The sequence below is a fragment of the Dermacentor andersoni genome, chromosome 10 (assembly GCF_023375885.2).
Source record: "Dermacentor andersoni chromosome 10, qqDerAnde1_hic_scaffold, whole genome shotgun sequence".
NCBI lineage: Eukaryota > Metazoa > Arthropoda > Arachnida > Ixodida > Ixodidae > Dermacentor > Dermacentor andersoni.
Genome location: NC_092823.1, coordinates 22368864 through 22395185, shown reverse-complemented (window position 1 = coordinate 22395185; position 26322 = coordinate 22368864). Strand labels below are relative to the sequence as shown.

The 26322-nt window shown below is 45.9% G+C and overlaps 1 protein-coding gene across 1 annotated transcript; it reads right to left on the bottom strand.

Annotated features, from left to right (window-relative positions):
- Nucleotides 1–1316: 1316 nt before the first annotated feature.
- On the bottom strand, nt 1317–16822 carry LOC126519283 (uncharacterized). Its single transcript, XM_050168909.3, has 3 exons — nt 15835–16822; nt 4508–4539; nt 1317–2210 (listed from the first exon to the last, which is right to left on the bottom strand). The coding sequence occupies exons 1-3, from the start codon at nt 16637–16639 to the stop codon at nt 2172–2174; spliced, it is 876 nt and encodes a 291-aa protein (XP_050024866.1). The 5' UTR covers nt 16640–16822; the 3' UTR covers nt 1317–2171.
- Nucleotides 16823–26322: the final 9500 nt, after the last annotated feature.

Genomic DNA, 26322 nt, shown 5'->3' with positions numbered 1-26322 from the left:
ATACACTAATAAATGAACAGCTATGGCACCACTGGTTCCGAAACCAAAACTAAAGCTCCCTAAACACGGCCTACACATTGTACACAAATTTCTCGAGTTGGCATTTTACAATTCAGATTCGGCATATCCGAATCCCGATGAACTACGGCGCCATTGCGTAAGCGTCTTTTTCAAGCCCAAAGCTGATGTTCATTGTCATAACAGCATGCGTTCACAATTAGTCACCCATGCCCCTGATGTATGCGCACAAGTTCAAAGCAAGATAAAAGACATGAAAATGGAGGAATCAGGCCAAGGAATGTAAGAAAATGATAAATTTTGTGTTTTACGTGGTGAATACGATTTGATTATGAGCCATGCCGCAGCGGTAGGTTCTTGAATGTTTCAACTACGTGGGGTGCCGTAAGCTGAGCCCAGGTCACAGTGGAAGAGCGTTTTCGTATTTTGCCCCCATCGAAATGGGGCCACTGTGTCCGGGCATGTAAGCAGTCATTCGTGCTTATCTGTTAAAAATGTTACTCCGTATTTTTTTCACAGAAATATTCGAATAAATTACGCCAAAAATAATGGGTACATTATTAGCTGTTGGCATTAGGAGCACAGCAAAAATGATACATTAAACGCGCATGTTTGAGTCACTGTGAAGCTAAATACGTGCAACAAAGTTTAATGTAATGTGTACATTGGCGATTATTGTCATGCCCTGCAACGTGTATACTCCCGTAATGTGTATTTGTATGTGCCACACTAGTCCCAAATTTATTTTCATGCAATGTTTGTTCATCTTCTGCAACGCTCATATGCCGTGCTGGAATGAAAACAGCCTTTCGTGTGGGTACGCATGGTGTTTTGATGATTCACTCTTACAATATTGTCACAGTGAAGGCAATGTTTGATTTTGGAGGACAGTAGAATGGTGAGGAGATGCGAGTGCAGATGAAACACTTACAGGACATATTCGATCTGGCAAACTGTCAATGAATGGACACTACCAAATGGCTTTTATCTAGAGCGCGAAGGGTAGCTGCAATATTTAAAAGAAATCATAGAAGCCGCAACGACGGAAAGCAGCGCATAAAACTTACCGTGAAACATGATAGCGACTTAAGTAAAGTGGTCTGCGCCTGCACTACTCGTTACAATCGGGCCATACAAAGTCACATTGGGTAAATAGAAGGCTCAACATGGCCTGCTTTTGTCCTTGTGAATACTTGACAGGACACGCAAGAATAGGGACATACACCAATGTTTACACCGAGAATAAAGTATATGTTGTAGTCTAAATGACGTGGTTTGAAATTGTGAACAATATCCTATGGAGGTGACAAATTTTTTTTATTGACGATGAAAAAAATGTTATCGCGGCTTTTGCAGCAAAACGAGAACGTCGAAATCTCTCCAGGTATAGAGCATGACAATGGAGGCAAGAGACAATGGGTACTCGACGTTCACTTCGTGTTGCATCGCGAAAGTGACGTCCAAGAGTTTGGGCCAAAACTACCAACTTGACAGAGTCAAGAGAGAAATCAAAGGGTAAGAAATAAAAATACAGCTGTCTACAGGTAAAATCATCAAGTTCATTTTGCAAGAAACACGTCAGAAATATAAAAGCATGGTGCAGAATGCTTAGCAGTACGAACCTCAACACACAGCATTAAATTTTTTCAGACTAGAATGGTCACTTTTGCAGTGAGCACTCATCGGCTGTAAATACAGAAGCTCATGGCTATCACGTCATCGCGCTTTTTAAAAGTGGCAGTATAGGTACTCTGGTCAGTCATGAAGTCGGAGGTAAAAAACGTGGGTGGAAAGATAACTCTTTCTTTACAGTCAGGGAAGGCATATGTGGTCGTCAGTATCCATAACCACAATTCTGCGGCCACGTGATGTGGATTAGATACGACAGCTCATTGGGTCCAGGGCAAGGACTGAAGGGCTCCTGCTTCGAGAGACGCTTCTTTCGTAGGGTTCACACATGCTTCGTCAAATCTTCGTAGTGCTCAATTAACTTCGCAACACTGTGTCCCCTATTCGGCGACCTTTCACGAACGCACTACACACGTTCTTTGTACCATTCGCTTCCGCTGCTTGGACAAGCGAAGGAGGCCTCCTTTGTTTGGTTGGAGCACTCGTAGAGGAGCTTGTGGGAGTCTTGCTAGATGAAAATGCCCTTAATTTTGCTGGTCACTTTGCCTGCTACTGGAATCGTCCTAGATAGAAAAAAACACGGTGAAATTGCCAGACTACAAAAATTTGTGAACATTACTAAGGTACAGTGGTGAGCAGCCTTGTCTAGAGCGCGGGGACGGTTCGGCGGAGCAAGTCAGCGCCACCTAATGTTGCGCTCTGGGTTTGAGCTATGCGTCTCATGCGCATGCGCGGCCAAAATAAAGCGGTGCCTGCTCTTGGGTTCTCGGCCACAGTGCTTGCGCTTCAGTCCGCTAGGGCCGCGCTGAATAATATGTAATAGCGGCCGGAAAACCAACGCGTTTCGCGCGAGTCACGGGGTGGCAGGCAAGCAAGTGCAAGTGATATCGGGTGATCGCGCGTTTCAGGCGCAGACCAGGCTAAGAGAGCGAGAATGGGCCTATATGGTTGTTTGGTGTCTATTCTCGTCTTGTCCGTATACGGTATGTACTCCGCTACACTTGCAGCGGCATAAAAAGCCCCAGAGGCAGCCAAGTTGACTGCGGTCTGAAAAGACGCGAAATGCGCTGTCGCCCTTAGCTAAGTACGCAGTCCAGATACAAGCCGAAAGACATTATGGCCGCGGCGAGTGGTGCCTGTGCAGAAATGAGCGATGATCTGCTATCAATCGCGCTTGCTTGCCTGGCTGTCTCGTTACACTCGTGAAACTCGGCGGCATGGCGACGCCCTCGCCGCCGTCACAGCGTCACAATTGGAGGCAGCGCGTCCCTGGCGGCACGAAACGAACTCGCAAGGCGGCGGCTGGACAAGGAAGCGATGAGCAGCCATGCCTCTGTTTCTGCCGCGCATGCGCGCGGGACGCATAACTCAAACCCAGAGCGCAACGTTAGGTGGCGCTGACTTGCTCCGCAGAGCACCGTCGGCGCGCTCTAGAGAATGCTGCTCACCACTCTACGCGCACAACTAATGCCTGGTGCTCAGGAACTGATGGGTTAAAAGTGCGGATAATAAATACGGACAAGGGAGGAATACAGGAAAGCACTGACTGCGAACTACTAGAGCTCACTTGACAAAATGTTGATGTATCTTCGCCACTAGTCTAGTTTTATCATAAAGATACCACTTTTTATCACTCGACGCATGTACAGATATACTGAAAATTTGCACCCCCCCCCCTTTCTTTAAATAAGTATATTCATGTAAGCGCACAATGGATGCTAGTAGTTCGTAGCCAGCGCTCGTCCTGTGTTCTTCCCTCGTCCGTCTTTATTTTGCGCTGTTTTCACTCGCGGTTTTGCACCAACTAGCTCGCATTCGTTTAAGCTCAGCAACTGAAAAGCCATACTCGAAGTAGGCGACTGGAGGTGGCTCGGCGTCACCGGTGCGCGTTCGGCATGCCGAGCTGGAGTACTTGTGCACCAAATGAGAGCCAGCCTTCGTAATACGCTACGACTACATAACACCCAGCGCTCACGGTTGTGGCAAAGTGGGCTGGCTGCAATGTTGTCAGAGTATCGCGTGTCAGTCGCTGAGCAGTGCTCATGCGTGGACCTTTCTAAGTAAACAGAGGGACAAATTCACTACGGTGCGCCAAAGAAACGTTTAAATATTCAAAAGAGATTACAGAAGCCCAATTACATTCAAAGGGTCCCAACTATCATGAAGGAAGCTTTATTGAGACCTTCTACGCGAATAAGGCATACATGTTTAAAGGTACTTCAAGTTGTCTTAAACGGCGTTATTTCTTTGGTGTTCTTGAGGCCAGTTTGGAAATTACGAATAATTTTATTTCTTGATGGGCAATCAGTGTATTCAAGGTAATTACTTAACTTTATAATTAATATGCGAGTAGGCAATCTGGAAACCATGCAGGTAAATTAGACAGTAATCAGAAGCTTCATATAGCTGATTCTGCGTAGGTGCGCATCGTATGTTTTAGTTTTCGCGATGAAAGATAAATATCGTGAAGTACAAGCCTGTCACAACGCGATGAGTACAATAACATCTAATAGTCCCAGGGGAGGGAAGCTAGCTCGCTTCTAACTGGGCCAAGTCATGGCAACCACAGTACGCATCTTGCGCGTGCCTTGCACAATGTGCGGATAGGTCCAGGATATAACTGTTTACAAACACAAGCAGAAAAACATCCTGGCCGGACCAAGAAGCCGTTAATGAACAGCGCTAATTCTGTTTCGAACTGCTGGATGGTGATCATATCCCGTGGGCGACAATGTCGCTTTGCACTCTCGTGCGAGAATAGTCAATCGTATTTTTGAAATTTAGTCGGCGTTTTTCTCCGAGAAACATGAAAGATCGAAAGAAAGCATGCGATGTGTTTGTGCTTTTGGCCGAAACTTACCTTTTCTGTTCTTGATAACGGCGGCTTTGCCACTGTAACATAGGAATAAATCTGCGTAAATAATCAGAAACGTCAACTTCACGAAACTTTAATTACCAGTTTCCAAAAAAAGTTTTGAACATATCGACAGTTTTCAAAAAGTTGCCGCCATTTCTGGAAAGCGGTGCCATATTGTTACGTGCAGTGACGTATGAAGAACACAGTAGCAATACTGTGAAAGACGAGACTTACTTTCATTGGGTGAACCTGTGCCCACAAAAACAGGCTACACTTAAAGAACGGCGACTACGGCGAACACAGTCGGCGATCGTCAAAATCTGATCATCGGGTCAAGCGCGTCGGCTTTTATAAATTAGTCATTGAATGTTCCAGAGTAACCGCTGGGACCTGCGTGCCTTCCACAAAGTTCTACACCATTCGCGTCGTGCATACATGCAATCAGATTACACAAGTTCCGGCGACAACAGACAGTGGATAGAAGCATCGATAACACTCTAGAAATTTCCTATACATGTAGACACGTCCTGCGCTGAGCGATAACATTTCTTAGATGTTAAAAGCGCTCACCCGTAAAAGATAAACGAGTTCACGTGTCCATATATATTCATTGGCTGGAATCTGGGACCGCGGTTGCAACTTCAATGCAAGTCCCGTGGTAATTACGCAGGTGCGGTATAACGACTTACGTACGAAGGACACATCTTATTCACTAATATTTTGGCAGGCGAAATGCAATCAAGATAGTTGATCGTTTCGCAACTATTCACGAATTCAGTAGTAGTTATCAAAATTCAAAGCATCGGACCTAAATTTGAGTATGTTCGTCACACTGAAATGGCGAAAGTGGATGTAGTATATACTTTACTAAATGATTTTGCACGGCATTAACAAATACAATAGCTAAATAAAGGCGTTACAAAGTTTATATATGTATATATTTAGAGCAGCTACAAAGGATATTCCTACGATAAATCGTTCCCGGCTGTATAATTGAAGCACGTCAAGGCTTTTCAGGAACGCCGCCGCAAAAACAGAGACTATGGCACGCATGAAAACTTTAGACAAGCCCCTCACTCTAATAACGCCCGGTGAGATTCTCAACATACACACATTTCTTTAGTGACGCTAACCGAACTTGCGGGTAAATCCCAGAGCCACTGTATTGAAGGCTAAAATGTGAAACATGGCCATCACCTGCGCGCCGTTCAGCGTGGTAGCCTATGGTGACAAATTGGCATGCATGTTAACACAGTGCTCACGGAATGAAATGGGACACGGAGCATTTAGTAGAACCCTACATATGTGCAAAGTACGCGAGAGCACCATGCGATGTCGCTAGGAATTTGGTCACCAAAGGTGACGAGGACTCTGATGTAAGTGTGCGCGCCAGAATTACGTCGATGTGACACGAACTGCAACCGGTTGAAACGAAAGTATGCGCATTACTTAGCCCTAAATTGACGCGTTTCATTCCGTGAGCACTGTACTTGTTTATCGAATTTCCGCGTTTCGTTGCCTAACAAATGTTACTAACTCAGCGCAGGATGCGTTTGCATGTATCAGAAGTTTCTGGAATGTTATCGATGGTTTTATCCGCTGTATGTTATCGCCGAACTTTGCGTAATCTGATTTCATGTATGCGCGTCCTGCGCTGAGCGACAACATTTGTGAGACGACGAAACGCAGTAATTTGATAAACAAGTACACGTGTCAATACCCCCCCCCCCCCCCCTTTCTTAATTCGGACCCTACAAGATTATCCTACGATTTGGAGTACTCGACTATGAGGTCGTGCCAGACGGCATTTCGCTATTACAGCGCCGCGGCTAATAACCTGAAATAGTCCGCGTTTTGCGACTTAAGCCGTGGTACTAGCGCTAACGAAATTTGGGACTTTGCATTGCTGAGCTTTGGACTTTGTTTCTTTATTGTTTTGTTACCTTTTCTTCTTAAGTGTGCTTTTGTTTTTCGCTCTCCTTTTATGTTTACAGCATCGGGACGAAGCTTCTTTAAGAGAAGGGTATTGACACGTGTACTTGTTTATCGAATGACCGCGTTTCATTGGCTAACAAGTGTTATCGCTCAGTGCCGGACGCGCCTGCAGGAATCAGAACTTTCCGGAGTGTGTTCCGAACTGTTATCCGCTGTCTGTTATCGCCGAACCTTGTGCAATCTGATATCATGTTTGCGTGACGTGAATGGCGTAGAACTTTCTGGAAGACGCGCGGGCACCTGCGATACTCTAGAATGTTCGATGATTCAAGCATAAAAGCTGACGCGCTGGACCCGCTGATCACATTTTCGGCAATCGCCGACTGTGTTTGCTGCTATCGTTCTTTGAGTGTAGTCTTTATTTGAGGGCACAAGTTTGCCCAATAAATAGCTACTTTCGTCATTCCTAGTTTTGCTGTTGTCCTCACAGTCACTACTAGGTAACAATATACCCACAAGTATTGTTTCTGACAGGAAAGTCGTCTGTGAGGAAGACCGGGCGCATTACTCTGTGGATGAAAAGAGCGAATAAAGTTTGGAAACCCTTGTTCTACAATTACAACGCAGGCACTTGTCAAATATTCTTGAAGGCACAGAAAACAGTTTATCCTAGCATGCTGATCTTTTTCGGTAAAATACCTGTTTTTCATGAGCGGTATCTTGAAAATATTGAACAGACTTGACACTGCAAATTACTTCAAGGTATTGCACACTTCACTACAAACTTTCTATTCAGTGTGGCTCTAAATTATAAAATCGGCATTTATATTTTGTTTACTATTCTGCTTTAAATTATTGTAGACTCAAAAGCAGCAATTTTTTTATTGTGGCATCATTATTTGATTGTCATTCGGATCAGCCCCCCTATTACCACTAACAATTCAATTCAATAGAAGGCAATGTTCGGAAACTTCTCATCGTAAAAAGACCACGTGTAGAATTATTACTTCAAGTACTGTAGTTCGTACTTTGTGCAGCCTGAGCACGCAAAGTATAAAATGTTTACATGGCAGATGACAGGTCCACCCCAACAATGTTTCGAGGAATAAAATGGGGATTGTCGTCGCCTGTGGCGGAGTTATCAAATGGATCGTCTCAGAATATATCCGGTGGTATATTATCCACGATAGTTGCTTCGGCTAAACAGAAAATTAAAAGGCGGCATATTGTGCGGTCATATCACTGTACAACACATGAAATGTTGCATTTGGCTTGCCACAATCTGCTTTTGATTGCTTGGGGTAATAAAGGCGTGCAATAAATGATTTCTACATGAATAATCTGTCATTTTCCGCATTTATATATTTTTGTTTCTGTCTCATTTGGTCCTTGTATCGATTTTCTCCTGTATAAACCCACCTCGCTGTAACACAACATTGAGAAAGAATTTCAAGTTTTATTATTTGTCTGCTCCAAAATGGGATTAGTAACTTGCAGATGCAAATGAAATCGGTTTATTTCCGTACTAAAGACCATAGAATTAGGCAGAATCATAAGTAAAACGTTGCGCGCAAAAATTCACTCTTCGAAGTATTTTACTTTTTGACTTGCAGAATAGGGGGTGGACAGCGGACCTAAACCGCACTTCACTGTGAACCGTGATAATTATAATTTGTTCGACCTGGCACAAATGTTTTTGACATTGCTAGAACGGCAAAGAAACATCTCGATGGGTATTACTTCTCTTTATAAAAAACGTTTTGTGCCAGCTCAGACACTAGAATAAACAAGAACACATTGAAATCTCGTCAGGCCGTCTCAAGCATGTCATAAAGGACGGTGTTATCAACTTATTACTAAGCGTATTCGTTCTTCGTTAAAAAAGTATAACGTACTCAGTTCACACCAACATGGTTTTCGACCTAAGCACTCTACGTTTACCTCAGTACTTTCATTAACACAGGCAATAAACAATGCTCTTCATAATAAGCAAGTAGTAGCAGTTATTTTTCTCGATTAAAAAAAAAAGAAGCCTTTGACACCATTGAACATAATGCCTTACTTATTAAGCTAAGCACTTATGGCTTTCGCAACACCGTTCTTGAATTCGTTGGTAGCTATTTTCACAATCGAAACCAAATCATCGATGTAAACAAGACAACCTCATCTCCTCAGCATCTGTAAACAGGAGTGACACGGGGATCTGTGTTTGGTACCTGGTTTTTTACAATTTATATCAGTGACTTACCCCAGATTTTAACGTCCGCTAATGCATTGATGCATGTCGAAGACACTGCTTTGATAATCACAGATAATATCAAGGAAATGGAAGAGAAAACGCAAACAGAGCTTGGTAAGATTTCTGAATAGTTTCTTGCGAATAAATTGACAAAATATACAAAAAAAAAAACGAAATAAACCCTTTTTCATTCACGTTCCAAAAGCGTCAGTAGTGATTCTATCTCATTGTGTAGAAATCAATGTCCACTCGAACGCACCGACTCATACTTATCTCGACATTATTCTCGACAAATATCTAAACTGGCAATGCCACATAGAAGCTCTTTGCTCCAAGCTATCACCTGGCTGTTATGCTCTTTTCAGGACACGGGAACATTTTCAAACGAACATCTTCAGCAGTTTTTATGTTACATTTATTCAATCTGATTTAATGTACTGTATGTAGTCATGGGCATGGACTGTCACAACCTACCTAGAACTTATTCAACGCCTTCAAAAACGAGCAGTCCGCACTCTTACTTTCTCTCAGCGAAATGAAACAAGTCAACCAGTCTTTCTCAAATTACCAATACTGGCCTTCGATTCTTTGGGAGAAATATACATAGTCAAATGCGTTAATAACATCATAACAAACAATCATCCATTTCATGTATTAACATTACGTATGCCAGCTCGCCCAACAGGAAATTAAACTTCTTACAACTTCAATATACCACCGACAGGAAATATATATATGGCCAGAGATTAGTGGAATTTATTGGCATAAAAATATGGAATAACTTACCATTTGAGGCTAAACAAAACAAAAATGTATCACAATGATTAAAAAATATTATCTTCAGCAAATGTCTGTGGATCCTGTCTGAATATGTTCATTCCATAAACTCGACCAATAGCATGTACTTGTTTAAAAATATGTTTTTGTGCTAAGTTGCAAACGAGATTTTTTTTTCGTACTAACCAAGTGTTTTTTTTTTCAATCTATACTGTTTTTCTGTACGCTCTATGTGTTCGTTGTATTTGTACTGTGCATTAATGTGTAACAGACAAGCTTACTGCCAATTATGTATTTGTAAATGGCCCCAATACTAGCCTTTGGCTAAGGGGACATACAGTGTTTGCACACAATTTGTACTAACTTCGGAGAAAAAATAAACATAAAACTTGAAAAAGAAGGGAAAAATCCTATCACCCACAGCCTACTTCCCAAAGCTACCACAGGGGTTTTTCTATCAACAGCATTCGGCGATATATATCATTATTGGCTAGTTAGCGACAAAATAGTTTGTACGAACGAAGTGTTAAAAAGGCGTGCTAACGCGCAGCGTGGTCTCACGCAGAGTTATGTGTGCTATATTTTAGGAGGATACTGAATATATGAAATGATAGTCTATCACTTCTTCCCCAATTTCCTCCTTTAATTAGAACTGCAATGCACCTGGGGAGTAGTCAAAGAATAGTGAGCATTTTGGGCGGGATATCGAGACGAAGCGGGATGACAAACTATGGCACCCAGTTGAAGCCATGTTCTTGCTTTCTCTTACCTGCGGTATCACGCTCAGTATAAGTTGCGAGCTGTGCTAGTCGCAGCCGTTCTACAGTGGCATCCGTCATGTTCAGCCACATGGCGAAATTAGCCATCTTGTCGGTTCTGATTGGCTCGCGGTGCTCCCAAGGCCTCCGGTATTAACTAAAGAACAACTAAACGGCGCGATTCGAACGACGTGATTCAAATTGACAGCGTCTATGAGAGCCCCAGGGGACTTGCTGACAGAACTAACCTGCGTTTACCTTTAGAAAAGAATCGAGAGGGCTTGGCCGTTCGACAAACGGCACATTGACGTACACGATATCCGTCGTTGATTTTGTTCCAAATTGGTTCGTAAATTTGGCGGAGCGGCATCACCAGCTGACCGAGAAGCAGCTCTACGGGCACACCGTGACAAAGCCCACCTATATGGACACTGCGAAATCAACTAAAGACAAAAGGATCTGCGTTCGACGCAGAACAACACGCTCTAGAACTCGCGAGTGCCGCACGATATAGTGCCTCTACCTCATCCACGAGAGAAGAAATGTGGACAATCTACTGTCGGCCATCATGGCGGAGCCAGCGTGTACGTGGACCTTCGATGTGCTTTATCGTGGCGGGCGCGAAAACGGAACAAGTACTATCTCACGCCGGAGTCACTAGACCAGAGTTCATTGGGCGGTAGTTAGGCGGCCGGCGACCCATCGGCCTGTACACGCATTGCGCATCTTCGGACGTCCCACTGGCGGCGGCCTTGGGAAGCGCCCTCGTGAAAGACGACAGCCGTTAGCCGCAGTTTTCTAGGTCGTTGCTCGTGGTTGGTGTGATGCACGCTTTCGGAGCAAGATTACGCAACACCGATCGCAATGTGAGGTGGCGAAACTTCCAGGCATGTGGAAACAGAATTGTTACGTGGTGGGGTGCTGAAATACCAGCAAGAACTTTCCAGTACCACGGTTCAAGCCATTCGCCGAGAAGTCCCATGAGCTGGATAATTAGCAGCGATCGATCACCACAGTTTGTCCATGAAGTTCTTGTTATGGTTTAGATTATCGTCTCGATGTTCTTAGCACTTCAGAGAGGAGTGCTCAAGATGAAAGGAGTTCGCTTCGGACAGCCTTGGGGCACTTAGGCGACCGGCCTTTAACAAAGGAGATCTTGGGTCCGTCGCCTCGAGCGTCTGCTATGCGTAAGGCTAAAAATGCACTGGTGCATTTTTTGAAATGCAATCTGTGAACTTACCCTTTCATCCTTCTCTTTCAGTCACCATTCACCCTTCCCCAGTGCAGGATAGCATTCTGGGCTCAGCCTGGGTAACCTCCTTGCCTTCTCCTTCTCTCTATCTCTCTCTCCCTCTAGCACTTGATCGTTTATGCATGGGTAAGCGATGAAGTTGATGCGGTCTATAGCCCGTTTTTTCCTGGGCGCCACCATATTACCACGCAGTGGCGCCATCTATAGGCCGTCGGCATGCTGGCTTCGATGAGCGCTCCGTCTTGCATGGCAGGTATACACTCGGTGGTAGTTTCTGGCATTTTTTTTCGTGCTCCTGCGATCCATTTAGTAGGGCGTGCGTCTTCTACGTGGTAAACGGTTCGGTCAGACGTGCTCAAGGGGTTTAAGTCGGTATGGCTGAAGTTTCTGCTGGTGTTGAAGCGGACGAAGCACACAGCGCGATGAGTGCGTGAATGTTTGAGCTTACAATCCGCCTCGGAGATCAATTTTGCTTTTCTGAAGGTTCCATTCACTAGTGTGACCTCATTGCAGTGTTATCCTCTAGTTCTAAGCTGCGGTTTAGGAGCCATGAAACATACGCGACGATCAAAACAGCCTGGGTTCCGTTGTGCTACGATAGGAGCTGTGCTGTTATACTTTGATATGCGTTCAAACTGTTAGCTGCAGATTACATTGTGTTACTACTTGGTTCGGTGGATGAGGTGTCCACCAACGAATAAAATAGTTTTGGTTAGTAAAAACAGCATATCTTACAATGCGAACTACACTTGTCCAGAAAAGCGACCGTTTACGAACTGCGCGAACGTCCTAAGCAGTGGTAGCTTCTGGATTACAGATATTTTGTTCTATATAGTACGTTGTTCAAGCATCAGGCATCAACGTTTATAGATCTGTATACGTTGTGCGGCGTGACTACGGGAGCTCGCATTGCAGCGTTCGCCCATTTTCTCTTTCCCGAGAAAGAGGTTGATAACGAAATTTTTCGGACGTGTTCGTTCCGTCTTCTAATGTGTAATGACTCACACGTATTACGGAGAGTTTGTCCTCAGAAGTAGCCACCGCATACTTTTTATGCGATCCTTCTCATATTATTGCTTTACAGGACAAAACGGCAATGCCGAATCAAATAGCATATGTGTCTATCATGCTGGTTCACTAACCGCAGTGATCGTTCTGTTGAGCAGCACCATCGGCCTCATGCAGGAAGGCTAGCATAGACATATAGCGATTTCAGGACTACTAGACTTGAAATACGTGAGAACGATGCCGGTGCGTCACAAATATTTGATAGCGCCTGCCGCTTAGATGTTTCATATTTTCCTTAGGCTGGCTGCACACGAGCATGCGCTCTTATATTTTTAGTCTCTACGCCAAGCGATCAGATAGTGAGCAGATTTACCATTTCCTGCTGGTAATACTGAGACACCGGTTCTCTTCGTTGAATTAAAACCGATATACGCAAAATGGTTCATAACACACACACACCGCGGCTGATAATGCGGATAATGCAACGTCACATGTTTGCGCTCCCAAAAGATATTTCCGCGTACTGCAATTAGCGATGCATAGAAAGGCTTCCCTGACGATCTTATATGAACGGACATTGCTTAAATTTCACAGAGTACCGTCTAGAACATCTCGAAATCGTTCCGCAGCACGCGACCGGAATATTTCCAAGCAGCGAGGCGCCGGATCGCCCAAGCCAGAGAGGAGGAAAGGCTCACCGTGCGCCCTTTCCTCCTCGCCCGATGAGAATGTCGATACATGCTTTTTTTTTTTTTTGTCAGCAGCGCAGCATGCGGATCAAAGCTAGGAATTTCGATTGGGTTCTAGATTGCGCTTACTACTTCTACCGTTCGCCGCTTTTTTACCGTGTTGCTATAACAAGTTCCTCTTGTATGTACAAGCTGCTGAGGCTTGCAAGGACTGATTTTGTTTGTTCTATTGCCCATTAAACCGTAGCATTAGCTGTCATGCAGTTCATGTTTTGTGCTCATTTGATCGATGGGTTCACGCTTGATTAACTGTTGCTGCTACGGAATTTTTCTTCGACATGCCTTGAAGCTTACACCACCACACACGTGCGACGGATGTTGCTTATCTCTATCGGAAAACACGAATCAAACAAACAAGCATGAGCGACGACGCAAGAAAGCACGACGAACTGCTGCCTCTCTCCAGAGTTTATTTAGCGAAACCGCCACAAGTGGCGCATCCGTCGGTGCACACTTCGCGTAGAGGCCCGTTTTCACTGAGCAGCTGACCCTGCAGGAACCGGAGGAAACTTTCGGTGGCGCGCTGCACGTTGCCTCAACAAAAGCGCGCAAATACTGTTTGTTCCACACTTACGTACGATCTGCTGATGGAAATGCAAATGTGTGTTTGCTAATGCACTATGTTCCGCCCTGCTGCAATGTGTGGAGCGGTAGAGGAATGCCCTGTGCTGTAGTTGGCTGTAGAAATAGTGATTGGCATATTGAGGAATGAAATAAATGATTGCGATCAAGTGCATTGAGTGCTGCTTCCTACGTACTGTCTGTTTGGCCGGCTCTGTACGATTCGTGGTTTTCTAGAGGATAACAAAATCAAGTCATATACCAGCATCGTATTGATAACCTCGCAAGAACAAACATCCGCGCCTGAACGTCGGCGAAAGTGAGACCGGCTCGATAAACAGCGATAAATCTAGTAGCGCTGCTTCGTGGCATAGTAAATTTATCGCATGTTATCTACACACATTCACCCCAACTCACGGAAACTTACGCCCACTTTGTCAGCAACGTATGAAGAAAAAGTGAATGGGCGCACAATTCAATCAACGGAGCGAAACATCGGTGACGGTAACTACGCCGACAATCCGGGGATGTTTACAGCTGAACGTGATCGTCCACAGAGTAAGCTAGTTGCTAGCGATAACAGATTTTTGCAAGAAGATATAACAAAATACAAAATATTTACGTTGCACACTCGCTTGTGCGCAGCAAGAACAATTTTAGCGTGACTGAGTCCTCCTGTGAGCGATTAGCTAGAAAAACAATCGGACAGCGTCTCACATGGATGAACTTACTGAGCCAGAAGCATCACAATTTACTGACTCACGTTGTCAGCCAAGTAAATAGTGAAGACCAAAGCGCACTGATCCGCATTTAATTTCCAAGAGGAATGTTCTTACAGCTTTGAACAGATTGGTAGCCCCGCTTCTAATATAAGCATCCTAGACTGTACGTGCTTGCACCTTTTGGACAACGCATAATGGGCTTCGAAAGCGCTTACATCTTCGCTTAAGCTGTGGCGAAAATTTCTTACAGCCAGTCGTCATGCACGAAATCTGCCGAAACAGAAATTTACTGATCCGCACTGGCATCATGCACATCCACTACAAACTCGGAAGAAACGGAGATAGCTGAGGCAAGCAATGGATATGTTACCACGTGATCAGCGATGGCGGCACCCACGCGACCGCCGTGTTCAGAGTCAACACAGATCAAATGTGCCGTCATTCCGGCATCACTGGCATGACATATCAGGCTTCGCTAAGCGCTTCCTGGCTCGCTGGACTACTGCCGCGGCCCAAATAGTGCGCATATGGCTGCGTGGCCAAGGCATGCTAGTAGAACGATGGGAACTGAGGATACCCCTATTTAGAGCATTCGACATTGCTTGGTCGGGTGAAGTTACCTGCGTGACGCTGTCAGCGATACGACGCGCAAATAAATGGCCGAAAAAGCCCGAAGAAGCGCAAGCGATCGTACTTTGAATTATCGAAGGTGGTTCGGGGCCCTGCAAGATTCTGCCATATCTGACAAGTGCGTTTGGCCGCGACTACTCCTGGAATCAAGGCTAAGGGTTCATCAAGCGGGTACAAGTGTTTAAGAAAGGCGAAAACAAGCAAAAGAACTGCATAGGCATGATGCAAGATGTACACAGGGCGAATACTTGCAAGGCTGCAGTAAAGCGAGTTTATGCCCCGCTGGAGCTGCAAACAATGCTAATAACGAGGCTTCGTTTACGGAAAACTTGCAAATAGAAACGTCCGTTCTATATTAAAATGGCATTGCTGGTACGTGTCCTTCAGGCCGCGAAGGCACTTCACTGATTCACTAAAAATGAATTAGGCGATTTGAAGTCGCGAATTTAAGTCTCGTAACTAAAGTAGAGATAGCTATCATTCGACTAAGCATCCATAGAAGCATACGTAGCACAGACACTGAAAGCGGAAACTTTGTACCGATGCCCTTAGATTGACAAGGATTAGATTATTACTGGCCCAGATGCTGTGGTGACTTGGGACCTCAGACAAGCCGTGCCACTAAGCTTTAATTAAATAATATACTCCTTACAGCCATCAAACTTGGAAAGACTTCGCTTCCACAAAAGTGTATCTTACCAGAAGGCTGTCCAGGTTGGTCGGCTGCTGTTTCGTCGTTCCGGTCGCAAGTCTTCAAGACGGGTCCTGTCTTGTCGTCTGGTGCATTACTCATCAACTGTGCACCATCGTCAGCCCTGTGCTCACGGCAACGGGCAATTGCTAATCCAAGTTTGTCGAAGTGGCCTTCGAGTATTTTTTCGGGGTCTTTCTGCAGCACGACGTGGAGTGCGGCAGTGACACGGGGCTCGCATCTCGTCGCGGCGTGAACGAACAGATACGGCAGCGAACGCGGAGCGCACAAGCCGATGACGTCGTGCTCCAATGACGGGTCTCCGAGAGGCGTGGCCATGACGCAGGCGTAGACGACACCTTCACTCTCAGTCTTAGCGCAGTTGGTATGGCAACCCGGATATTTCAAAACGCTCGCCAATCGCTCGTGCAGAATGAAGCGGACTTTACGCGCCACAGCGGGAGAAGGGGCTCCGCTGATACGATACGAACGCCACGAGCGAAGTACTTGCCGCTCCGCGAGGCAGCAATAGAGCCACGCAACGAGGAAGGTACGGGCGTCAAGCGCATCAAAACGTTCCAGGGAATGTCGAATGGCGCGCATGGCCTGCGCCGCCGTATCATCCTCCAAGTCTGGTAGCCACCAGATGTCGGCTTTCTTCAGGGACAGCAGTTCTTCCGCTGACATTTCGGCGAGTGCATCGCACAGCACGTCCAAGTCTTTTTGCGTCATCGCAAATGCTGAAAAAGGCTGCGGCGAACTTACTATAGCATCAGCATCAACCGTTGATACTATGACCCGGCGCTGCCACATTTAGTCGCCGTCGTATCGGTTGGAGGATCAGGTGGTGCGCAGTAGTTCGCCGTTGCGAATAAATCAAAACTTGCTTACAGTGAATGCAGTCGACGCCGCAGTGTGATGACTACACCGGGCGACAGCTTCGTAGCACAGTGAAACGTTAGCAGTTGCGTTGCAGGGTATCGGAGTTTTCTAGCGGTGTCTTGAGCAGCGCCCTCTCAAATTCTGCATTCCACAGATGCACGTCACGCGGGCTGTTCCTTCACTTCGGGCACGGTTGTAGCAATCTTGATAGCACGCCTACCTAAAAAAAGTAACACGATAAACGAAGGTGAGCAAGCGAGAACATTGCTAAAGAAGATACCCTATTGAAACAAAGCAGGACCATGAGGCCTTCGTTTGTCATTCTTTGTCATTCGGTTCATGTACGCAGATTCGCATAAGCTGAAGCCTGGTAGCAGAAAAAGCGACTGTTCTTCTGGCTGTCGCAAGAAAAGAAATGAAGGGGAGAATTCGCTGGGCCGACGCTTGATCAACAGACAAATGTGCGTGCTAACCGACTCTGCTGTTTGCAATACAACTAACTGGGCTAAAATTAACATCACAGACTAATAGGCAGATTTACTCGGGGCATTGTCCCTCCCATGCAGAGTGCATCTTATGACTTTAAGGTGGCCTCAAACAAAAAGTAAGGTTATTTTGCGTACATTTCGGTATTAACTCGGCTCCATGACGGGGTAATGACGACGGGCATGTCGAGGCGCAACTTTTAGGCTGTCATAGTCGAGGTGAGGGAAAGCGGGAGGGGAGAAAACTCCAGTTTCTGGGAAAGTAACTTAGGGTCCATGTCTTCATAGTGACCGGCTTGGGAGGGGGTGTATTGAATTGCCTACGAGGAAATCAAAATTCTTACAACCAAGACCAACAAAAAACGAAGGCTTAATTAAACCGTCCCAAAGGACACCTGTGTTACGTAATATTCACGGTGTAAACAGGGAATCATCCCGCACTGCCCCTGGCTGCCCTGCAACCCTCAAGTAGTGAAGAATTGAATAGCCCCTCTTCCACCCCTTCTGCCCGCTCCTCCCCCGCCTTGACTATGAAAGCATAAACGTTGCTCCTCGACATCTCCGTCGTCTTTCTCCCCTGAAGTAGGAGCCAAGCTCCTTCCAAAACGTCAGGAAAATAAACGCATCCTTTGATTGGGGCCACTTGAGAGCCATAACTATGCTTAACCCATTCAGACAGGCAATCCTGTCAAAATGTTTAGCTTTAAGGGTACATCTTGAGTGAAGGCCAGCTGGGGACATTATACGCCATTGTACCCTCAAGGCATTTAGGATAAATTGGTAGTCCAGAATTTTGCAGGATTAAACCAAACGCTCATCCGTCACTGGGGAAGCGTTTTGGAGCGGGGTCCCCAAACACTCTGGCGCAATCGCCCGTATCTGGCAGGTTCAGGTCTGGGCGCTGTTCGCATGTCTCGTCTCGCAAACTGCGTCGGCAGAAGAGAGAGGGGAAAACTTTATTCTACGTAGTGGGTCGCTCGTAGCAGCTCTTCATCGAGAAATGATAGAGATCACTTTTCGACAATCGAAAGGGCCGTGACACCGACGCCTACGCCAGCGCATACATCAGGCCAGGCACGGCGTGAAGCCACTGAAAAGAAACATTCTTGACGAGGGAACAGACACGCCGGTAATTGTGGCGTCTATCATTAGTGTAGCGCAGGCTTCAATATACCAAGCTTGAAAGGTTGCAATATGGCATATCTGGTGATAAATCGAGATCCTTCTGTCTCGTGAACAACGCTAGGTAGGCGTGACCGACTCATCTGTAAATAACAGTTTTGGAGAGCATAATAATTTCGAAAACATTTCTAGACTACGAGCTTATAAAATGATTATCATGGAGCATGTGAAAGGATCCAATGAGATTATATTAGGGTTTTCGCGATGGCTTCTGAACGTGAGGGTGAAAGCGTTAGAGCACATCTATAGCGCAACAATGCCTAAACAAATTGTTTGCACGAAAACTATTGGCGATAAGCATGTAGAACTTCAGGAATGAAAGTTGATTCTTCGAATGCGCCTACATGGAGAACCAGTACATGCCAGGAAGTGCTACGGCAGCGTCGGTGTGCAGCTGAAATATGCTGGCACCATCCGATAGGGACGGCATGAAAATTGTACGGTATTTTGGATGACAACAGATGCGCGTCGGTATCAACGTTTGATATTGTTGTATGCATCCAGCCAAGCTGTCGCCTTGCGGCCATACCCATGCGCGCTGAAGAAGCGCATGCGCTTCATAGGTTCTGGCGTGCCGGTTCCCAGTAAGGCCATATTCTGGACACATGTGCCTCAAGAAGAGCGGTGAAATTGATAGTACGAAATTTCAGCATGTGCTACTGAATGCTGTTTCCACCACTCGCTAGGCTCTGTGCTGTGGCGCTGCTACTGGCACGTGAAGTTGCACGCCTGCTTGCACATATTCACCCGTCTTTCTAAAAAAAAAAGGGGTCGCAGTTTCCCCCGAAAGGGAAGCATTGATTGCGACAGCAAAATAAATCGATGGCTGTACGAAGGATTGTAAGTTCTTTGGCCGTACAATATTGTAAACACAGGCATACTAACAAAATTAACAAGCACAGTGTCACGCGCGCACAAGAATCATGAACGCATATCTCTCTCAATGACCGTGGAAACTCGCTGTGAAAACGGTGGGGCAAGGAAGCGTGGCAGCAGCAGCGAGCGATTTGACCTTCGTGCTGCGCCTCGCGTCTACGCGAAGTAAACCACGGAAACACAGCGCGCCGCGCACTGTGTCTCTTCTCAGATGGCTTTCAAGACACAGTGGCCAGGGCTTGCGTGCGCTGCCACGCTGGCCACTTGGAGTGGTCAGGGCGTCTACCTGTAAACTTCTGCAAGCCTTTCTCAGAGCACCTGACTACTTACATATTTCACAACTGCCAGGGTGATGTTGCTCACCCGGTTCTTGATCTGCGCATTTCACGGGTCGGGTGCGAGGTCTACCACTGGATATGCGGGCGCTGCAATGCTTTTGACGTGCAAAGTTTGATCAGGTGATGCCCCCTTGCTCCGACGAAGGGAAGCGGGCAGTTGGAATGCGTTTCTCTAAGCGCAATTTGCTAATGTTTTTCCCTTTGAACAGCGTTGATCGTTGTTTTGCGCTCACTTCATGTACGTGGACACCTTGTAACTACAAAATATGGGAAAGTGCGTTAAAGTTATCGGCAGCGTGGTACTTAACTGCTCGGCGCTGAAGTGCGCTATGCGCGCAAAGGAGCAGGTCGTGAGCTCTCACTTTTACACCAAAGATCAGAATCATCGCGACGCATGGCTGATAAAGCTGGAGAATGGATAAGGAACCGGTATCCTACCCACTTTTTTGCAGCAAGCACTTCCGTGTACGGACCCGGAGGGCAAGTGTTGGGCGAGTAGCAGACGACGCGAGACGATCGCTCACGTACAGCGTTCAGTGATCGAGTGAAACGCAACACTTGGGCTGCATCGCGATCGGTGCTTTTTACGCCGCTTATGAGCAGTAGGTGATGGACGAGGCGACGAATGCAGTCACAATGCATCAGAAAGACTCTCGCTTTCATGCGATACAGAAATGCATCAGCTCGGCAATCGCAGCGCCCACGGTGCCGCAAGGAGTGCCGGCATTTTCGGCAACCACGCGCAGGCTAGTATCACGTTTCAATTGCTGAGCGCCGTTTGTTGGCCGCAAAACGCGAGCTGCACCTCGCAGCAAGCTACTGCATTCAAATCTGCAAAGTAATAATGTCGGTGCCACACGGTGCATTTTCGTTGTTGAGCGAGCCCGATAGGGACCAAATTTGTCGATAGCGATTGCCCCTTTGTGCGGCGTGGAAGGAAGTCAATCGTCCAAGAATTGTATCGCGATCTGGCTTGATCGCAATCGAAAATCCACCGTGTGAGAACCGTATAGGATTCGCGCACTAAGAAGCAACATTTAAATATTAAGATCGTTCGTCAGATAAACGAGCGCTCGTCGCCACACTGGCGAAAATGTAAAATCTTTTCTAGCAACAACGTCAGAAAGGTAACCCCTGTCAGAAAAATAAAAAACGCTCAATACTCTGAATGACGCGCGTACGTGCATGTGGCTCTCATGTGTATATATGCCTCCCAAAAAACGGAGAAACCACTTGCGTCGTGCTCCATGGAGGCATGCGCGCTAATGTGCAATGCAAATTTCCGAATGCCATTTCCTTGTTGTGTCGACCGCGGCCCGGTTGTAGATGCGCATCTACAACTAATCAAATTACGCGTTGAACACGTTGCATGCCTTTCTTGAGCAAAAATATTTTTTTTACCGCAAGCACTCGCTGTAGCCCATTTGATGCTTAGTTTTAATTCGAGTCAATGGTTTCTTACGTTTTAGAAAAGCAGAGGACTCAGTCTCCGTGGTTTCCATGTCGGTGGCCATAGCAGATGGCGTCGGCATTAGGGGCGATGTCTAAGCTTTTGTATCGGAGGAAATTTTTCGGAAGAGATATTTAGCGTGTCGTACAGTCAGTGACGAAGCCAACGCAGCATTTTACTCATTTGCTTGAAGTGAAATACAATAATATATTAATAATACAAAAAAGACGAGATAAAACCGGCCGCGGGCTAAACAGGAGAAGGCTGCCGGAGCAATCCAACATTGCACGTCACACGGATGACTCCGCACGGCGGCGCCACGGTATGTCCTGGCCCCCAATAGGTTTGCATCAGTCGGCGATCGTGCGGGGTGGCATCCTTTAGCGCATCATGATTTTTAGTATGCGACTGCGTGTGCAATGTGTCGCATCTTCGCTTGTCCTAAACAAGCTGGAACCTGTTTCAGTTAACTTTCATTCCACAGTTGAGTGGAGTAGAGCACACGACGGCCAGCTGTCTCTCTCTAATGCGACACGCCGGAGTTTACCTGCAGCCCGGGAGACGACCTATACTCCGTCCCGAACTCGCTTAAATCCAATTCGCTTTCTCAGCGCATCACGTCCATTTGCTAATCTGGTTGAGGTGAAACTGTCACGCCAAGATATCTGAGATCCTTACATGGCTGACGTCAGTTCCTTGTTAACTCTGGGCGAATACAACAGTGCATACCTGTCGCTTCGAGGAAATCAACGGTTGTTGTGAGGATTATTGCAATCTTTCAAGCTGAAAACTTGAAATGAAAGGATAAGAAACCGTAATAAACTTGCGTATAGCCCACCCTATGATGTCGCCCCCTTCTCACAGTTTCATCTCTGTCAGACAATGAAACTGTGCAAACTATTATGTTTCCGAGTTTCACACAATATTCCCCGAAGTCGAATGAAAGCAGTTGGCTAAATTTGATTCCGCAGATGCTTTAGGGGGTTATGAATGAGCGTCCGCATGATTCGGACTAAAAATTAATCTGACATAATGAAAATAAAATAATAAATAAACTCCCTGCTGGCCGAATTAACAGACGCAATCCCGCAAGCGCTCCGATAAAGTCATTCTGAAGGAAAACTTTCAGTGTTTGCTTTTATTACCGCGTTATAAACGTCTATGAGAGCGATTGTCCTACAGCCTCTCTTGTACTGTGTTTTCCTCGGACTGTTCTCAAGGAATACATAGCGTCATCGAGCCTTTTCGGATTCGGAATTTTATTTGTTTTTTTCATTTAAACTTGCTGAGATGTTTCAGTGGCTACTTCTTCATGTCGACAAAAGAGATCAGGATCGAAATTTAATTTATTTAGATGACATTGTTTACATCAATTGCCTCAGATAAGATTGAAAAGTATATCAATTTTGCTTACAAACTAAAGAAAAAGCAAGCTCTTGTAACAAATTTTATTCGTGTGGCGCGTTTCTGCGTTTAATATTTCCTGTTAGCTCCGCTCTGTTGGCCAATGGAATAAACACAAACACGTGAGCGAGCTGCTCAAGAAATAGCGCTGGTTTTCTTTAACCATAAGCACGTCATGCGCCTGCTCAATTGATGAGCGTAACGTGGTATTTAGTCACGTGTACAATTATAATGAACAATAATATGCAGAAGACAAAGGTAATGTTCAATAGCCTGGCAAGGGAACAAGAATTCAGGACCACCAGTCAGCCCCTTGAGTACGCACAGGTGTACGTTTGTCTAGGTAGATCATTCACAGGAGACCGTGATCATGATAATGAAATGTACAAAACAATAAAAATGCATTCGGTGTACATACGGGGCAAGCATTATAAATCCCTGACTGAGAGCTTACCACTGTCCGTTGAAACGAAAACTGTACAGTCATTGCATTCTACCTGTGCTAACATGTGAGGTGAAAACTTGGAGGACAATAAAGAAGCTGAAGATCAAGTTAAGGACCACGCAAAGAAAGCGATGGAAATAAAAATATTAGGCGTAACGTTAAGCGATATAAAGATAGGGCTGGGGATCCTACTGCAAACGGCGATGGTTTTCAAAGCGCAGGCTGCTTAGAGCTCCAGCAACAAGCAGCGAGGGGAAGCATGTCCTCTTGCAGTGCCATCTGTTGGCGGCTAGAATAAGCAGAGAGGGCTGACAGCCAAGTGGCAGCTGGACGGCCTCCCACGCCAGTTGGCTGCGCAACAGGGGAGACCTGCAACGCAGCGTCTGATGCTAGCAAACCACGCTCGGTACGCTAGCGCAGTGGAAACGTAGAACATATACCCCCTCGTTAATAGGCACTTGCAGCGTATTTTAATGCGTGCGCATTATTTGGCGAGTACCGCAGAAAGATCTTTCTTGTTGTTACCAGCGCAAAACGTAGACGGGACACGAGAAGAGAAGAGCCGTTTTGTGGATGGCACAGAAGCCATGGTTCGAAATGTGGGAAAAAGTATATAGGGCAAACTGGAAGATGAACGAACGAAAGACTAAAGGAACATAAAGTTGGCGTCGAGCAGGCGAACAGGAATCTAGGTGTCCACGTCAGGGATTGCTCCTCTGAATCTTGTGCCAGAGGATTCACACGCTGCGAAGAGCTGGAAAAACACAATTACCAGCTGGTTCGGCAGAAAATTGAGGCAGCAGAGATAGCCAGACTTCGTGGCCAATGTGTTAGCATGCCGTCCTTGTTACTAGCAAAAAAAGAACTCGAGCTTTTGCACATACAGTCATTATCTTGAGTGCAATTTCTTGCACTCAAGATAATGACTGTGCGTGCAAAGTCTGTGGTCAAGTGCGTGTTTCGCGTGACCTGCAATGACGTGTCCGTGACACGTGTGTGCCAAATTATAAGAAGGCGTGTTCCGTTCAAGTAGACTTTGTTGAATGTCAGCTCTTGTGGTGTCTCCTTCCCATCTACGTTTTGCGCTGTTAACACCAGGACGGAAAACCAACAAGCCCAAGCTGCTATTCAAAGATGTGTCCTCCACGCGAAAAGTGTAATGCCTTGTACCTGCACAAAAATGCCTAATGTGCGAAGTTACTACATTTAATCATTATAATAGTGTAGATGTAGATGATTGGTAGCTTTATAAGCTATGAGGGACAGTTTAAAAAAATTGATCAGATAGAAGAACCATGGAGATATACAGGGTCCACAGAAAATGCATGGGGAAGTCTATAGAAGGGGTGGGACAACTTAAATTTTGGGGTGAGCCAACTTGAAATTTGACTTTAGGCCAGCATGAACTTGGGAGTCAGTCAACTTAAATTTAGGGGTGAGCCAACTTGAAATTGGAGGTGGGCCAACTTGAAATTAGGAGAAGTATAGAAGTGGGCCAACCTAAAATTTTAGGGTGGGCCAACATAAATTTGATAGTGGGCCAAGTGTAAATTTGGGCGTGGACCAACTTAAATTTGGCTGTGCGCCAACCTAAATTTGGCGGTGGAACAACCAGAAATCTGGAGGTAGGCTTATGCACACCAGTGACTATAGGCGACCCGACGGTAGGTCAAAATGGCTGCCGAGACGGTGATGAGGCGATCTAGCAAGCGTGGGCATCACGAACAGCATAGCACGTCGGGCCCTCCGGTTTCGCTGTAGACCATACTTTCACTCGCTAAAGAGACGCGAAGGTGCGTACATGAAGTCGCAGCTACGTTCAACGCCGGTCACATCATATGCTGCGGCATCAAGTCCGAGGCCAGCGTCGAATCGCTCAGCCTGCAGATCAGCGCAATCAAGGGCCCGCCGCACTGTGTGAACATTGCAGTACGTGAAGATACAGGCCCCTCTACAGTTCAGTTTGCCGTTACTAGCCTTGAAAATGCTCACGGGCATGAAGCCATATATTTGTGTTTTCGCAAACGGTTAATAAACGGAAGCGCATCACGGTAACAGGTAGTTGTTTTTCAAGCGCTCCTGTTTTCTACATAATAATGCTGTGCAGTAAGAAATAAACTTTAGTGCGTTTTCAAACGTGAACTTAAAAAATAAAAGAACGGCTGTAAAATACAACAATTTACGAAACTCGTAACGTACAGGGGTGATCACGCTCGTCCGCAGCTGTTTGACTGGCAGCACGGTTTGAGCACTGCGGCACGCTGCACATGCGATTACTATTTGCTTTTTTTGCACTTCGGCGCGTCCACGACTACCGCGAGACCGAACCCTAGAGTAACATAGTAAAAGTAAAGAGTGGACACTCCCGTAGGCGCCTGCGGCCGGATGTACGGATGGATGTTATGAGCGTCCCCTTTGGTACGGGGCGGTGGGTTGCGCCACCAATCTCTTGCTATCACACTGCCTAATGTCCTATCCAAGTGAAAAAAGAAAAAAAAGAAAAAGAAACAACTATCAACTCCCACAACCACATTTTCTGACACCCTATTGCGAACTTTGCGTTTGTACGTCTGCATTTTTTGTCGTTTCCATACTTTCCTTCCACCGATCTTCCAATTGCCTCTTACTAATCTCTGTTGCGGACATGCTTTTCCCTTACTCTCGCGGAACCCAAGGGCTTCAAGGAAGCCAGTGATGCCCAAATCGACCGTTGGGCAGATGTTTTCACATTCTAATAATACATGCTCCATAGTTTGCATGAGCTTCCCTTTGAGTTGACTTTGACTTTAAGCTCCACTAGCGGAATCGGTGAAACACGCTAGCCTCCAAGATGGTCGCCGTATGCCGCCGAATCTCGGAGGCCATGATTTCAGTTTCCGTTCTTTTATTATTATTTTTTCCGTCCCATAACGTTGTATAAATCGAGTGATTTCACGTAGGTGCTTTTGCAGCTGTTGATATGTTGCCATGACGAGCACGCGAAGGGGTTTCGCTTTATGCTAGTTTTATTTAAATTCGTATTTGCTGTTTCAAGCTATAACTTAGCACAACAATCATGCCAACTGTTGACGAAGTAGGACGAAGTAGAACTTTATTGTCTGTGATGTTGTACTTCTAGTAAATGACACCAAGAAGAAAATTATGGGGTTTTACGTGCCAAAACCACTTTCTGATTATGAGGCACGCCGTAGTGGGGTACTCCGGAAATTTCGACCACCTGGGGTTCTTTAACGTGCACCTAAATCTAAGTACACCGGTGTTTTCGCATTTCGCCCCCATCGAAATGCGGCCGCCATGGCCGGGATTCGATCCCGCGACCTCGTGCTCAGCAGCCTAACACCATAGCCACTGAGCAACCACAGCGGGTACCAAAAAGAGTATCCTAAATAAATGTGCCATGTTCCTTCAATATAAAGCAACTCTCTGCACTGCCA